Raw genomic sequence first — 15,017 nt, 5'->3', positions numbered from 1 at the left:
TGTTAATTAGTCATCCATTTTCTTCTATTTGTAACGGATGCAGTATGCAAAAAAACGGATCAGTTACAGATTAAAGAAAAATGTATGGCTAATTATCGGATCAGTTTTCCATAGACTTCAATAGTTAGGAATGTGGTGCAAGGGTTGCTCTAATCTTAGAGATGGTGTGATACCCCTACACTGTATGGGATCTGTGTGCTTCTAGCTAAGTATTCTGCATTACAGAACAAGTTCCAGGGAGAAGCTTGGTGCACAAGAGAGCATTTGATGATCTGGAGTCTCATCCTGCTAAAAGCAGCAAACAAAATGCACTTCATCTGCTACCATCAGAAAGCTCTGTATCATTCAACAGGTTTGGAAAATTAACTGAGAAATGTCATCTTTTCTAAGGCATTGTCAGCGGTCTGACCTACAGGACCCAACTAACTTAGGCTTTTAGCTGTGCCTTGTGCAGTGGCTCAGATCCATGGCGGTCAGAACTCTGCCTGTCAAACCTTAGGTTTGTACCAAGACTTGAAAAGATCCCCAGGATAGGCAATACCTTCCTGATCAGCAGTGGTCCAAACACTGGGACTCTTCATTGCTCTATTCAAGTTTTTGGAATGGGTGGAGGCCCCAGTAATAATGAAGTTATCTTGGCACAAACACTTTAATGGTCTATCCTAAGTTTGTTCTCACAGTAATGAGGGACTAAAAGACAGCTGGTAACAGGAGGTAGAGCAGGGGACCGACAACAGCTGTGGAACAATAGATCATTGGAGGCACAACTGTTTAACCGGTATAAAAGTAAGGGATAGAAGCAGCTGAGGAGGAGGATTCTAGCAGAGATAAGCAACAACTGTTCCTCAGTTGTGTGTTTCCTTCAAAAGCAAAACCTAATAGTCATGACACTACAACCTATCTTTTTATGTAAAGTTGTTGAATAGCAAAGAACTAGCAAAACCAGAGCTGCTCCCCAGGGATTCCCACCATAATCTGCAGACTAGAACTGGTCAAGAACTGAGATATTACAGAATGGAGGAAATGTTAGACTAAGTGATAAAAAGAACAGTGCACGGAGAATTAAAAAAAAAAACGCAATGCCAAGTACAATTAGAAAAATAATAAATCTATTTATTTTGTCTAGTGATCTAATATCTATTAACCCAACATCACAAAAGATGCTTATGGATGAAAACAATGAAGATGTTGATGTCGATGAAATAGAAACAGACCAGGTACTGATTTTTACATTATTCCGGTTTCTTTACCAAATGTATTTTCTCTTCCATATGCAATCATAGTTTACTATGTTCACTACAGGTTTCCAAAATGAAAAAGGAAGGAAACAATATGAACATAGACTCCTCTACCTAATGATGGACGTGTCCGCATTTCTGCTAACACTGTCCCCTGAATCCAGCTACACATCGCAGAAATTCAGTTTCCGCACAGGATTAATTAAGGCAGTCTGGATTGGACACATGCGTTTGGCTTTGCTAGAAACTGTTCTGATGACCAACAGGGCAAACTCTGCTCCTCTACTGTATTTGCATTAAAAGAACATTCCTGGTTTAGGATATTTTACTTTGAAGACTGCGATCATTAAAATAACCAAAAGTCATATGTTATCACATCCTATTTCTAGCATTGGGAGACATGAATTAATAGTCTCAGCCTAACTCCACCAGATTATTCTGTTAATTTCCCATAGAAATTATCAGTTTCATTTTAACAGAAACATGCAAAGCACAAATTCTAAGTTTATAGTAGTACAAGATTTACCTGCTTCTCTAGAGCAGCGGTTAGGATTCTTTTTCTGCTAAAGGCCATTTGGAGATTTCTAGCATTATTCGGGGGCTGTACTAAGTTTCCAACTTGAAAATTCCCCCCACTAAATTTGGTCACGGCATTTAATTAACTCCACCCTAATGTGATGGCTGGAGCAGCTTCTCTTTGGGGTGACTGATGTTAGGTGGTAGTGATGCTGCTACTTGTAATTGCTTTTCCAGATTTGTGATGTTTTGTAAAGAACTCACAGCAATAAGATGTACAGAACACAGATGTATATGACACAGCGCATCTCCTCACATTGAGAAATTCATCACTGCTCACATCACATTTATAGAACTCCAGCAGTATGCATCACAGAGGAGACACCGACTGATGCTTACATCACAGAGGAGACACAGACTGTTAGAATCATAGAGACTGTTGTATATACACATCTCAGATACTGTGGATGCAGTACATACATCACAGGAGATATGGGGCTACGCTTGGTAGCAAAAAAAAAACTGCGTCTGTGTGCTCGCAGAGCAAGTAGCTGCTGGCCTGAGCGCTGCAGTTACCAGGAATCTGCTAGACTGCACACACGAAACAGGTTCTGGCTTGGATTATGCATATTGCGAACATCCTCGCAGTGCACAGTGAAACCATCCACAGGACCACAGTGGTGGTTCACCTGCGATATTTGAAAAAATAAAAAATTACTAATGGTGCAAGAAAGTCTAAACCCAGCATTAGTGAGTGTTGACTGCATTACCAGGACGGCTACACCATTGAAGATCCTTAACTGATCAGTACAAAAACAGCATTTTTTTTCCCAGATCCAAGAGCTTCCAGCCACATGGTGAACAATGAGACCACTGGACCTAGAATTGTATGAAGCACTTTTATAGTTAAATTGTGTATTTCTAAATAAAATATATGTATATTTCTTAGATCAACTATAATACTACATTTTCATCAAGATGGAACCATTTTGTACAGAAGCTTTTATTCTGTGAATGGATATTTTATAATAAAAGTATGTTTTCATCCAGCCTAATGTGTCCCAATTACTGAGCAGTATTAAGTTTAGACCTTTCACCATTGGAAAGTTTGAGTAAAAGTTTTACATTCATATTTACATAAATATGTATGGCAGCAAAACCAATCTTAGTGGCGTGAGATAAGCGTTCTTGCTGTTGAGCACTGGACTTCAGAGTCCAAGGATTTACAAGAGTTACAAGGATTAGCAAAGACAAATCCATGGCAGTGACAGAAGACTGAAATTTCAGTGATGTTCATGGGGTTGCTGCGCTAGATACAGCAGTATTTTTAAAAAAAGTCAGATTTTATTATAAGTCTAAATAGCCGATTCCTTAAGACTGGCGTTGTGCACACGAGTCTTAAAATTAAACATCAGCATAGAATGACTGTTCAAACTAAGTACAGGCACTCGGTGCATCATGGGGGGGGTAATTATTTATATACACCTTCCCACCTGCTTAGGTTTCCATTCATCTCCACCCTTCTGGCTTTATGGAGCCAGAGCAGTCAAAGAAGGTGGGGTAGAGATTGAGGGAAAACAAGTAGGTATGAAGGCGTACTTAAATGTTTGGCTCCACAGTGACACACAGAGTGGCAGGACTTTGGTCATTCTGTACTGACAAGATTCTCTTTAAAAGCCACCTGGGACCAAGATTTATGTGAAACTTCAGAGTTGCACAAAAATATGCACTCAAAGCGTTTTACACCAGAATTCTGGCGAGTGAATTGCCCACTACATGTCCAATTTACACTGTATGATTGCGAACAAGCAGTCTAAACTGGCTGCCGATCACCAGACACGAGCAAAACAAATGTTTTTGATTGTTCAAAAAAAAAAAAGTAGTCTTTGGCAGCACATTGTTCTGTATAATCCGGTCCTGTGCCGCTAAGAACAATGACAGCCTCTGAGCCCCCAACGACCAATTACTGATCGTTCAGTGGACATCTACACTCCCTGACAGAAGTTGTGTCACTTATCCATGTTATGCATATGCAAGCTTATAACCGGACGTTAAATTCATCCATTGGTTGTATAAATTATTCTTTTGAGAGCTGAAACCCTCCGAAATGTGGTTTTGGTTAAGAAAATAAATTGGCATCAATGCAGAAATATTGATCATTTAATGGACACAGAATGGTCAGATTTTGGCAAGACAAAGTGTAAAGCACAGGGCTTGCCTGTATGAACAGGCCATTAAAACAACTACCAATCAACAAACAAGTAACTGATCTGCGGTTGTTTAGTGCCACATACCAAGTAATTTAAATGGACCATAACATGGGGAAAGTGTCACCCTAAAGGATATGCCACCTTCCTTACACATGTCCTCAGTTGCAAGAGAGTCAGTAATGTATCTCAAGGAAAGTCACAACAAAATGTTTCAAATGACTTTTGAGATGACAGACCTCCCCACTGCAATGCCAGCCAATCGACATACAATACACAGAAACCATCATCGAACACTTTACAACTGTGTGCAAAATATAGTTTATTTGAAAATACAATATATAAATTCATAAGGTCTTTCAACTTCTCTACACAGCAAAGATTTAATTAAGTAGTTTTATCCAATTTAACATATCAAAATAATGAAGAAAAAAAAAAAAGCCGGCATTTACATATGTACATATAAAGGCACTCTTACTAATAGCTTTTTTTTTCCTCTCTTTTCTTTCTTCTGGAGACTATAACAAAAGTCTTTCGTCGATGGGTCCTGTTTCGAAATGGAATGTGACAAGAGCGACAGCAAAGCGGACGAGTTCTATAGTATATGCTGTCTAAGCAAACAGCTCAGCATAGGATCAGCATACCCTGGCACAACTAGGACATAATGACACAAATAAAGAAACACCCAAGTCCTTAGGTCACTGAAAAAGGACTGAAGATCTCAGGGGTAAAGGTGTTTTTGTAAAAATGTAAAAGCTCTATTGCTGCCCTCACTTCCATTTGGAATATTAGTTACCATACATGTTGCCAGTTTTCTACTCATTAAATTTAAATGGGTATATCACAATGTAAATCTGAATGCACTCACACTACTGAAATGGAGGACTCAACAATGCACAGCAAAATATGTGATCAGCATAAATAAATATTGTTTTAGCAATAAATAAAAGACAAAAAAATAGTTTAAGTCATGGTTGATTGTTGCCGTTCTTCTATTTTACATATATAAAGTGCTGTCCAGAGCAAATAGACATGGCAGACCAGCTGCTAGGGTCTTTCTACAGTTCACTTTATTCAAAGTCTTCTTCATAGTCATACTCATTAATGTCCACTTGTGACTCTTCAGAGGCCATATCCGAGAAAGGTCTTTTATCCGTTGCATACTTTTTGCCATTCACTATATCAGTCTCCAAAGAATTTAATTCTGCATCATACCTGACATAGAAAAACAGTGATAAAACAGGCCCAGCACAAAACATACACAACTTAGAGTGGAGAATAGGAATGGATTTTAAGAGAGAAGAAACACTGCCCAGAATAACTTACTAATACATTAGGATTTAAATGCTAAAACTTGTTCCACATAGTTAGAAAAGAGGTAATTAATATTTAATAGATAAAAAAGCTTGTCCCAGCACAAAGAATAATGTATTTGTGCTCTTAGTCCTTACTCGCAAATGGAACGATTAGACCCGGTAATGCTATACTAGGTGAATCGCTGGTATCCTAATAATAGGAATTGACGAAGCCATAAAATACTACATTGTCCACAATCCATGAACATTTTTTTTCTTCCTACCCATCATTCCACTGTTCGGAGGCAGCCTCTTCAGCTACTAAGATAGCATATTCTTCAGCAGCGTATCTTTCCCAGTCTGAAAGCTCTTGTCCTTCATTTTCCCCAACCTACAAGAGAATGAAAGTCACTGAACGGAGTGTCTGAATCACATGCTAAACCTTACATAATCCATTCTTCACTTACCCGCATTACAGAAAATGGATCCTTTTGTTCATGGTCCAAATATTTGTCAAGATTTAGAAAAGTATCAAAAAACAGATTTGCTTGTTTGCTTTTCTTCAAATCGTGAAGCGTAATTTTACCTTTGGAGAAAAAGGACGCCATCAGAAGGATACTCCACATCAATATCAACTTGCACAAACATTACTATACTGGCATAAAAACAAAAGTCCCTTGATGAAAAGGTCAGATGCTATAGCTCCAGAAGCATGTACATCATGAATATTCAAGACCAACTGCAGGAGCATGGCAGAAACCGCTTTATCAAACCCTTTATTATTGGGAAAAAAAAAAAAAGGTCACAATTCATATTTCAGCATTTGTAAAGGGTACATAACATGAGAAAACTGGAACAAAATTTCCCCCAAAGTCTCAAATTTTATCGCCTGCAGTTTGAGCAAAAATTTGCACCTTGTAATTTCACACTGTTCTCGCCACTTTTGAACTGTGCAAATAGAGTCAGATTAATGTATCGTGACTTTCTAAACAGTCACAATTGTCACTCCAGTATAGAGTGGTGCAAGACTGGAGGAAAAAAAAAATCTGCACAGGAGTGTTACATCTAAGGCTATGTTCACATGTTGCGTTTTTGCTGCGGTTTTTTTTAATGCCAAATTTAAGCTGTTATGAAAAGCAGGTATTGCTTAATTTCTGCTGCTTATTACTGTGCTTTTGTCAGGGTACATTTGTCTCTTGTGCATGCTGATAAAGATTAGTGCATAAACAAAAGCAAGCTATTGGACAAAACAGTCAGAAAAAAAAAAAAAAAAAAAAGAGCCCAAATTGTGTGCATGAGATTTCCGAAATTTCAGACTTTGCTGGTACTGTGAAATGTAGCTGAAAGTTTGCATTAAAAAAAAAGTTGCAAAAATGCAAAGTGTGAACATAGCCTAAACGTGTAACAGAACGTCATGTTGACTTTAATAATAAATTGACAACACATCCACAAAAAAAATGGACTTAAAAAAAATGGCCATTCCCTAACAATTCCGGTGAATGAAGCTACGACACCCAGAAAATAGTAAAAAAAATTATTTTTCTATAATACTTTAGTGTTGAGAAAAGAGATGAGCGAATTTGCCTTTTTTAGGGTCGAGTCAGGTTTCATGAAAGTCGAGTCGAACGAAATTGGCCGACTATAGGGAAAAGTCGGGAAACACGAAACCCAATGCAAGTCAATGGGGAGAAAAGTTGGCAGTGAGTGGAGGACTGTAAACACACCTGGCATGAATTTTAACCCTAGAGGCGGTGAAATCTCTCTCTCTTCTCTCCCGCCCACTCCAGCTACGCTCTGCTTCTCTCATTGGCTGAAAAAAGTCACGTGCAAGCATTCGGCGAAACCCGACTGACGCTTGGGTCGCCGACCGCATGGCCAACTTCACACTGTGGTCGGGTTTCGTTTCATGAAACCCGACTTTGGCGAAAGTCGGCAACTTTTGAATCTGACCGACCTGTTTCGCTCAACTCTAGTTGAGAAATGTAGAAAAGCAATAAATATCCCGTATATTTGGCATCATTAATTGTACTGAATAACAGAATAAAAGTGAATGTAAAAAACAAAAAACCACATGAACAGGGGATAGAGGCTTCCATATTGTGAACATTTGTCTCTCTCTACAACACTGTAGAAACAAGGTGACTACACTAGACATGGCCGGCTTCTTCTCCACTGCTTAGCTACAAGAGACAGGTCACTTTCAGAGAGCTGAGAATCAGGCGGGTGCTCGTCTCTGACTACACTCCCCAGTCACTTTGTTCCCAGTCCCTGCTTAAAAAAGGACCTTTCAGAAGTGATAGAATTTAATAATTCTATTTATATTTAAGAAAGTTAGTAATTCTAATTCAAGAAAGCTTACAACCTGCAATGACCCTGCTGCAACCCCCGACCTACTGTCTTTTTCCCTACCGTCCTGTAGCATGTAAGCCTGCAAGGGCAGGGTCCTCTCCCCTCTGTATCAGTCTGTCATTGTTAGTTTGTTATGCTGAGATTTGTGAGGGGTCCTCTAGGTTTTCTCTAAACATCTGCAGCATTTTAGAAAACAGATACGTGCAATAAAGGAGTCTGTCCTGGACTCATGCCGCCCTAGAATACAAGCTTGTCACATACCATCACACTGAGGTTTGACAAGATCCAGCATCTGACACAGACAGTCTTCAAATGGTAAGGGCTCAATGGCCATGCTCTCCATCTTCTGGCATTGTTCTTCATAGAAGTACTCCAGCTCATACATCGATAACAATCCGTCTCCATCAAGGTCCATACAGCGGAACCAGTACTCTATGCTGAAGGATTATAGAACAATAATAAATAAAATCAGTAACTCCAAGAACAAGGTCTTTGCTTCATGAAAACTTATGTTGGGATTCACCTGGTCTGTGTTTTCTTGTCTTCTTCAGATAAGAGAAACCACACAAAGTCTGCATAGCTAATCTTTCCTTCTTTTGGTACTTTTCGACTACTAGGAGACAGAATAAAACAAATCAGTCATTGTTACCACAGGACAAAGATCCAACTGCTGATATTCTGAAATGTAAAGACAAACCATGTATATCAATGTAAAATGCAATACAGTGCATATTGAAAGACCCTATAGGTGGTGTAAATAAGGGGATTTGAGCCACAGAACATTGACATTTCAATATAACATACAGATCAGGTTTTTTTAAGAATGGGTGTGACTTCACAGGAAAGGGGAGTGGCCTACAAACAACATTATTCTGTGCTCAGAGCAGCAAGATCTCGGCAGCACATATCCTGTTTACACAGGACTATGTGCTGTGGAGAAAATGCTTAGTTAGTTACTTACCAGTAACTGTTTTTCGGAGCCCATGACAGCACCACGAGAGATGTGATCCACCCTTCAGGGACAGGAAACCTACAGACATAAAAGGGCGGCACAGCTCTTCGGCATCAGTTGGATTACAGAGCATGACAGGACCTCTCAGGTTCGTAGCAATACATACATAATTTTGTACACAATATATCTTTCCACACGTGCTTGTGCTTAAGGCCAAAAGAAGTGCTCACCCACATGTGAAGGGAGGGAATACAAAGGTGCTGTCATGGACTCCGTAAAACACCATTACTGGTAAGTAACTAAGCATTTATTCGGTCTCCGATGACAGAACCACAAGAGAATTACAGGGATGAAAGGAAATCAGGGAGGGAACACCGCCTGAAGCACCCTTCTCACAAACGTGAGATAGGAGGAGGCACCCATATCAAGTCTATAATGTTTGAAAAACATGGAGAGAGAACATGTAGCGGCCTTTCACATCTCCTCAATCGACACCTCCAATCTCTCAGCCCAGGAAGTTGTCACGGATCATGTGGAGTGAGCCTTCAGACCCTCTGGAACTGCAACACCACTCGCTGTATAGGCCAAAGAAATTGCCTCCCTGATCCACCTAGGTGCTCTTGGAGAGTCTAAAGGGCCTGTCACACTAAGCGATATCGCTAGCAATATCGCTATAACGTCACTGGTTTTGGATTTCCGGGGTTGGCACAGAAGGAAGGAAGAACTATCTCCTGCAGTCTGTGGCACTTAGAGGCTACTTTTGGCAAATATGAGGGATGCACATCCGATTATCCACCACCCTCGGATTCTTCAAACGGAACCTGAAAACCCATCTTTTCAGGATATCTTACTGCCTGCAATAACCATTCTGCCTCAACACCGCCCGAGCGCCCGCCTTATCACCACCAGAGCTGCTGCACCCCCGACCTTCTGTCTCTTCCCCACTATCCCATAGAATGTAAGCCCGCAAGGACAGGGTCCTCTCCCCTCTGCACCAGTCTGTCATTATAAAATTATTTACTGTTAACGATATCTATAACTTTGTATGTAACCCCCCCTTCTCATGTACAGCACCATAGAATTAATGGTGCTATATAAATAAGTAATAAAAATCCAGCTTTAAAATAACCCTATCCTCCCTAAACTGGGTATATGGTGGCAGTCTAGATAGGGCCTGAATGTCACTAACCCTACGGGCTGTTGTCAGTGCAACCAAAAGGGCTGTTTTGAGAGAAAATTTTTATTGGGGCTACCTGAGTGGGCTCAAACGGAGATTCCATCAGGGCCGTTAGCACTAAATTCAAATCCCAAGGCATTAACTTCTGTCAAAGGATGGGCCTAGACCTAGTCGATGCTCTGATATACCTAGATATGCAATAATTGCCCACTAGGTCACAATTATACAGGGCCCCTAGTTCCGACACCTGGACTTTGAGGGTGTTCGTGGCTAGACCCATCTCTAGGCCCTTGTATAGGAACTCCAACACCTGGCCTAGCTGAACCTTTCCTCCAACCTCCATATACTTTTGTTGTGGATACCTTCCTACTTTTGAGTAAAGTGTTCATCAGGTTATGAGAAAACCCTTTCCCTCTTTACAACACACTCTCAAATTCCACTGGACACTCGTGGATGGAAGACTGGACCCTGGGAGAGGAGGTCTGAGAGTTCCGGAAGAACCCATTTGTTGGTTATGTACATCTTCCTCAGCCAGGAAAACCATGGCCTTTTGGGACAAAAAGGGGCGATTAGGATAACACATGCCCGGTCCTCCTGTATCTTCTTCAAAACTAATGGAATCAGGGCTGTCGGAGAAAAGGCATATCCCAGCTTGAAATCCCATGGGATCAAGAGAGCATCTACCGCATGTGGACCTTTTCTAGGGTTTAGAGAACAGAACTGATGCACTCTTCCGTTCTCTCTGTTGGCAAAGAGATCTATGTCCAGACACCCCACATTTACACAATTTGGTTGAAGACAGTTTGGTTCAACACCCATTCTCACTGCCTGAGCTCGATGCGAATTAGGAAGTCGGCCTTGATGTTTTCCTTTCCTCTTATGTGCAGGGAAGTTAACGGCAGCAGATGAATGAGGGCGCCCCAGCTGCGTCACAGGGAGCGCGTCCTAGCCACGTCACAGAGCGCGCCCCAACCGCATCACTAAGGCCACGCTCTGGCCATGTCACAAGGGGTGTACCCAACAGCGTCACCGGACCACGCCTCGGCCGCATCCAAGCACGCCGGCCGCTGCCACTCAGGTCCGCCCAGCCACCAGAGGGATCACCGCCACGCGTCAAGAACGCAGATTCAGAGGAGACACCGCTGCAGCCTAGCCTACTCACCTGCACCATGATGCCAGACCACAATCAAGCCAGCCTTCCTTCCCTGAGCTGGATTGCTTGCTGCCGCTCACATGTGCAGTCCACCTGGACCCACTGAGGCGCTTCCAGGGCACCAGACCAGCCGAGGAATGGGACCCCCGTTGCCTAAGCTGACCAGCTGGGCCTGGGAATATCTTTGATCTTCCACCTTCTTCTACAGGTGTGTCTGAAGAGGTTCCCCTGTCAGGGACAGGAACCAAGTGATGCGGGAACCAACTTATGCGCGAGAGCAGTGCCGCCCTTTTAGGTCTGTAGATTTCCTGTCCCTGAAGGGCAGATCCCCTCTCTCTCATGATGCTGTCATGGGAGACCGAATAAAATTATTTTTAAGCAAGCTTAAAAACCATTTTGCCTAACAAACGAGTCTTTTGCTTGTTCATTGGTCGTCTGACAGCCTGATTATTGGGAAGTGCTGAGATTGCTCTAGTGCAGAGGTGGGCAAAACTTGGCCCACATCCAGCATTCTCGCTGTTCCAGTATGGCTAAAGGACAAATTATAGCCGACAGGCTGAAAACAATGGCCCATGGGCCACACAATGTACTCTGCCGCCCACTGTACTCAGGGTGCAGACAGCTGTGAATACGCTGGTGAAGAACGGGGCCACTTGCTCTTTCTTCCACCAATCAGCGCGAGACAGCTGAGAATCAGTGCACAGGAGCGGGATGAATATATGCTGTTTTTTCCCTTTCTTTTATATGTTTATAGGAAGTTGACGTGTATACAGTGATGCAGGATGGGTGCTCACATTGTACATAGAGATGCTGGGTGGGGGTTCATGCCGTATATATTGTGAGGCTGGGTGGGTGATCATGCTGTATTTAGGGGGATGTCAGCATACTTCATTTTGCTCAATATTAAGTGATAATTATATGTTAATATTATTGAGCATAATTCATTTCAGCCTATTGGTTCGGCAACCACAACAGTCATGATCTCATGTGGCCCCTTGCGAAAATTAACTGCCCACCTCTGCTCTAGTGTAAGTGCACTGGCTAACAAGACAAAATTTAAAAAAGGCCCCATTTCCTATTTCAGGTATTTTTGCAGCATTGCGTGCAGTATATGGCTATCAAGAGTAAAGAGCAATTTGTGTGTACAACAAAAACTTTATAAAGCTGTAGATAGGTCTCAGAAAATGGCAGCAAACTTTTTTTTTTTACCATGCTAATCAGAGATTATAGCGATATCGCTTTGGGGTACATACAACAAATAAATCACTATTAAGTTAAATTTTGTAGAAATGTGGCAACTCAAAAATCACATCTGGCACTTTGGTTCCTTAATCTTTAGTTTTCAGTGTTTAAAAGTTTTAAATTATTTTATATTTTGATTCTAGTTTTATGGAAATGGCGATGCGGTTTATTTTAAAATGCTCAGGGAATTTAATCTGCGATCATTTGATTGCACTATATACTGCAGCACCTCAGTAAAAATCTTTTTTTCCTCTGCAGCCCAGGCACAGACTGGTTTGGAGTACTAAGATAGCAAGTCTCTGGCCGCCATGATAAAACATCAGTACCTTGTGAGTGCGTCGAGGTCGGTGGGAGCACGCATCAGCGATGCCACAATTTAAATGCCAATGTCTGTGAATTACAGCAGCATTTAAATAGTTAAACAGTATTGATTAGTGCCGATGCCAGCTATGTATCACAGCCGACATCCATCTTCTACTTCTTTATCTTACTTTCTCTTATAGCGCCATTAATTTCCACAGTGATTTACAGGCATCATCATCACTGTCCAAATTGGGGTCACAATCCTGTATGGAGGAGATTACCCTTGAGACTGCTCCATACATGCACACCCTGACTAAGAGCCAAAGGACTTCACCAAAATAATAAGACACCCACCGGGTGACTGCTCCGGAAAATATTCTTTCAATAATTCTACTTGATATGGCTGTGGAAAATAAAAATAAAGATTAGTGCAAAAGAATGTTTATTGTAATAAAATAGAGGCATTGACAACATTTTGCCTTTATTTTGAATTTTGCTCACTTAAATAGTGCCATTAATACCACAGTGCTTTACAGACATTATCGGCACTGCACCCATCAGGGCTCAATCTAGATTCCCTATCAGTATGTCTTTGAAGTGTGGGAGGAAAATGGAAAACCGGGAAGAAACCAAAGCAAACATGGGGAGACCATACTAAACTCCTTGCAGATGTTGTCCTTGGTAGGATTTGAACCCAGGAGCTCAATGCTGCAAAGCTGCAGTGCTATCCACTGAGCCACCTAACTGAAGGTCAGGGAGGTTCTAAATACAATTGCAAAATATTGTAGCAAGAGCGTACACTGGATTTATCCCCCCTTTTTCACTCTGCAGAACGAAGCCTGAAAATCCTTAATTTTTCCCGTTTAAGCAATATGAAACTTCAATAATCTCCATCACATATTAAGAAGTATTCTTAGATTTAAAAAAAAAAAAAAAAAAAAAAAAAGAGAAAAAGGGATCATTTGTACCATGGTCGTTGTGCTTGAATAGGTCCTGCTCATCAATGTACAAGTCATGGTCAGTGTCCAGCTCCCAGAACTTACAGTAGATGACATAAAAGTGTTCATATGAAAAATAGTCTGTCGACTGGTTGATATCTTCCTCCTCCAGCAGTGTCACATGCTGAAAACATAAGGAGTGAGTGAGTCAGTGCATTAATAATTGTCCGGCACCAACTCCCAACTTGGACGGGCAGGCCACACAAAGCCCATTAATCACAATAAAAGCTGGAGATGATGCCTAACCAATAAAAAGGGGGGGGGGGGATTTTTCTTTTCTTTAATAAGGAGTTGGTAGGCCATCAATATCTAAACAGTGGGGTTATGACACCAGCACTGCTGCCGATCAGCCGTTACTGGCTCTAGCCAGATGTTCTCAGATGGTGCTGGAACACAGCAGTTCCGTCAAAACCAAAGTGGCAGTGGCTGGGTACCAGAGATCTACATCTATGCATCTGAATAGAGGGCAGCTCTGCAGTACCCAGTCATGGCTACTATAGGAATGACGCATCTGCTGTGTTCCGGAAGCATCCAAATTTAGAAGGAAATCGAGTTGGAGTATTCCTGAGCTGCTGAAGATTGAAGAAATACGGGACCAAGAGATATAAATAATGCATTTTATTTAATTTATTCAACGAGTTTTGAAGTATATTACACTTCTTCAGGAATAACCACAGGAAACATCCAAGAACTTCCCGCTGTTGTTGGCGCCATTTACAGCTGATATGTGGGGTTGTCAGGTGTTGTACCCCCACCAATGAAATATTGATGGCCTATCCTGGAGATGGGACCATCAATAAAAAGTAGTGGCCAACCCCCTTTAGCTATTACTTACAGCAAAGTTGGAAAGAATCACTGTTATGAACTCATTTTCCGCTCCACCAGTTGAGAGTTCCCCTTCCGTTCTCCCTCTGGTGGTGACAGGAGGTAGTGAGGTTGGTTTAAGTGGTAGTGATCTGCCACCTGATGAGGAAGATAACGATTGGATCTCTGGAGTATCGGACTGGATATAAGACAGCCGACGCCCTATCCTAGTGCTGGTGATTCAGTCTGCTTCTCAGGTCCTGGACTTCAGCTCTCTTCCAGTCTTCTCAAGTTAAGTTTGTTTTTTGCTTATGTTCACACTTGCGCTTGTTGGTCAATTCAGTTTCTTGTGTAATCAGCCTGCCCCTGCTGGGGCTATGCTGAATTTCCACTCCTATCTATCAGTATTTGCCAATCTGCTTTTTGTCCCTTATTAGATTGGCCTCTTTTTGCTCTGTCTCAGAATATTTCAGAGTGCTGATATAGGTTTTGAAGTCTAGTGACTTCAGGGTTAATTTTGCTATCAGAAGTGTTGGTCAATATTTTTGTAGGTTTTTTTTTGGCAGATTGCAGACAGTGTCTTTCCTTTCCTGTCCTTTTTAGTTAGCCGGGCCCCATCGTTTGCTCAGCCTATTTTCCTGCCTTTATTTGTATTTTCTCTTGTTTCACCGTCAATACATGTGGGGGGCTGTCTTTCCTTCGGGGTCTGCTCTGGGGCAGTTTTCCTCTTTTCCTGCTTTAGGCTTATGTAGCTCTCCGGTTGTGATGAGGCGTCTAGGACCA

General features: G+C 41.6%; 2 protein-coding genes across 7 annotated transcripts in view; one reads left to right on the top strand and one right to left on the bottom strand.

The window, feature by feature from the left end:
• Nucleotides 1-2,803, top strand: part of LOC141046814 (cohesin subunit SA-2-like) — a 195,255-nt gene extending 192,452 nt beyond the window's left edge. For all 4 annotated transcript variants that reach the window (XM_073541431.1, XM_073541430.1, XM_073541429.1 and 1 more), the window contains 3 exons: nucleotides 226-352; nucleotides 1,127-1,217; nucleotides 1,303-2,803. In XM_073541431.1, the coding sequence (XP_073397532.1) occupies nucleotides 226-352; nucleotides 1,127-1,217; nucleotides 1,303-1,356 (272 nt within the window). In that variant the 3' untranslated portion in view covers nucleotides 1,357-2,803. The remainder of the gene's footprint in view (nucleotides 1-225; nucleotides 353-1,126; nucleotides 1,218-1,302) is intronic.
• A 1,463-nt stretch (nucleotides 2,804-4,266) lies between these two features.
• Nucleotides 4,267-15,017, bottom strand: part of LOC141046815 (serine/threonine-protein phosphatase 2A regulatory subunit B'' subunit beta-like) — a 53,728-nt gene continuing 42,977 nt past the window's right edge. The window contains exons 7-14 of one of the 3 annotated variants that reach the window (XM_073541434.1): nucleotides 13,401-13,554; nucleotides 12,787-12,835; nucleotides 8,567-8,635; nucleotides 8,129-8,218; nucleotides 7,867-8,042; nucleotides 5,724-5,842; nucleotides 5,541-5,647; nucleotides 4,267-5,176 (exon numbers count right to left, since the gene is read on the bottom strand). In XM_073541434.1, the coding sequence (XP_073397535.1) occupies nucleotides 5,032-5,176; nucleotides 5,541-5,647; nucleotides 5,724-5,842; nucleotides 7,867-8,042; nucleotides 8,129-8,218; nucleotides 8,567-8,635; nucleotides 12,787-12,835; nucleotides 13,401-13,554 (909 nt within the window). In that variant the 3' untranslated portion in view covers nucleotides 4,267-5,031. The remainder of the gene's footprint in view (nucleotides 5,177-5,540; nucleotides 5,648-5,723; nucleotides 5,843-7,866; nucleotides 8,043-8,128; nucleotides 8,219-8,566; nucleotides 8,636-12,786; nucleotides 12,836-13,400; nucleotides 13,555-15,017) is intronic. The other 2 variants (XM_073541436.1, XM_073541435.1) reach the window with 2 other exon arrangements.

This window comes from Dendrobates tinctorius, unplaced genomic scaffold (genome assembly GCF_039654945.1).
Source record: "Dendrobates tinctorius isolate UK_male_01 unplaced genomic scaffold, ASM3965494v1 ptg000121l, whole genome shotgun sequence".
In the NCBI taxonomy this organism is placed as follows: domain Eukaryota; kingdom Metazoa; phylum Chordata; class Amphibia; order Anura; family Dendrobatidae; genus Dendrobates; species Dendrobates tinctorius.
Note: the sequence above shows the minus strand (reverse complement) of the source record. Positions and strands in the feature narration are given on the sequence as shown.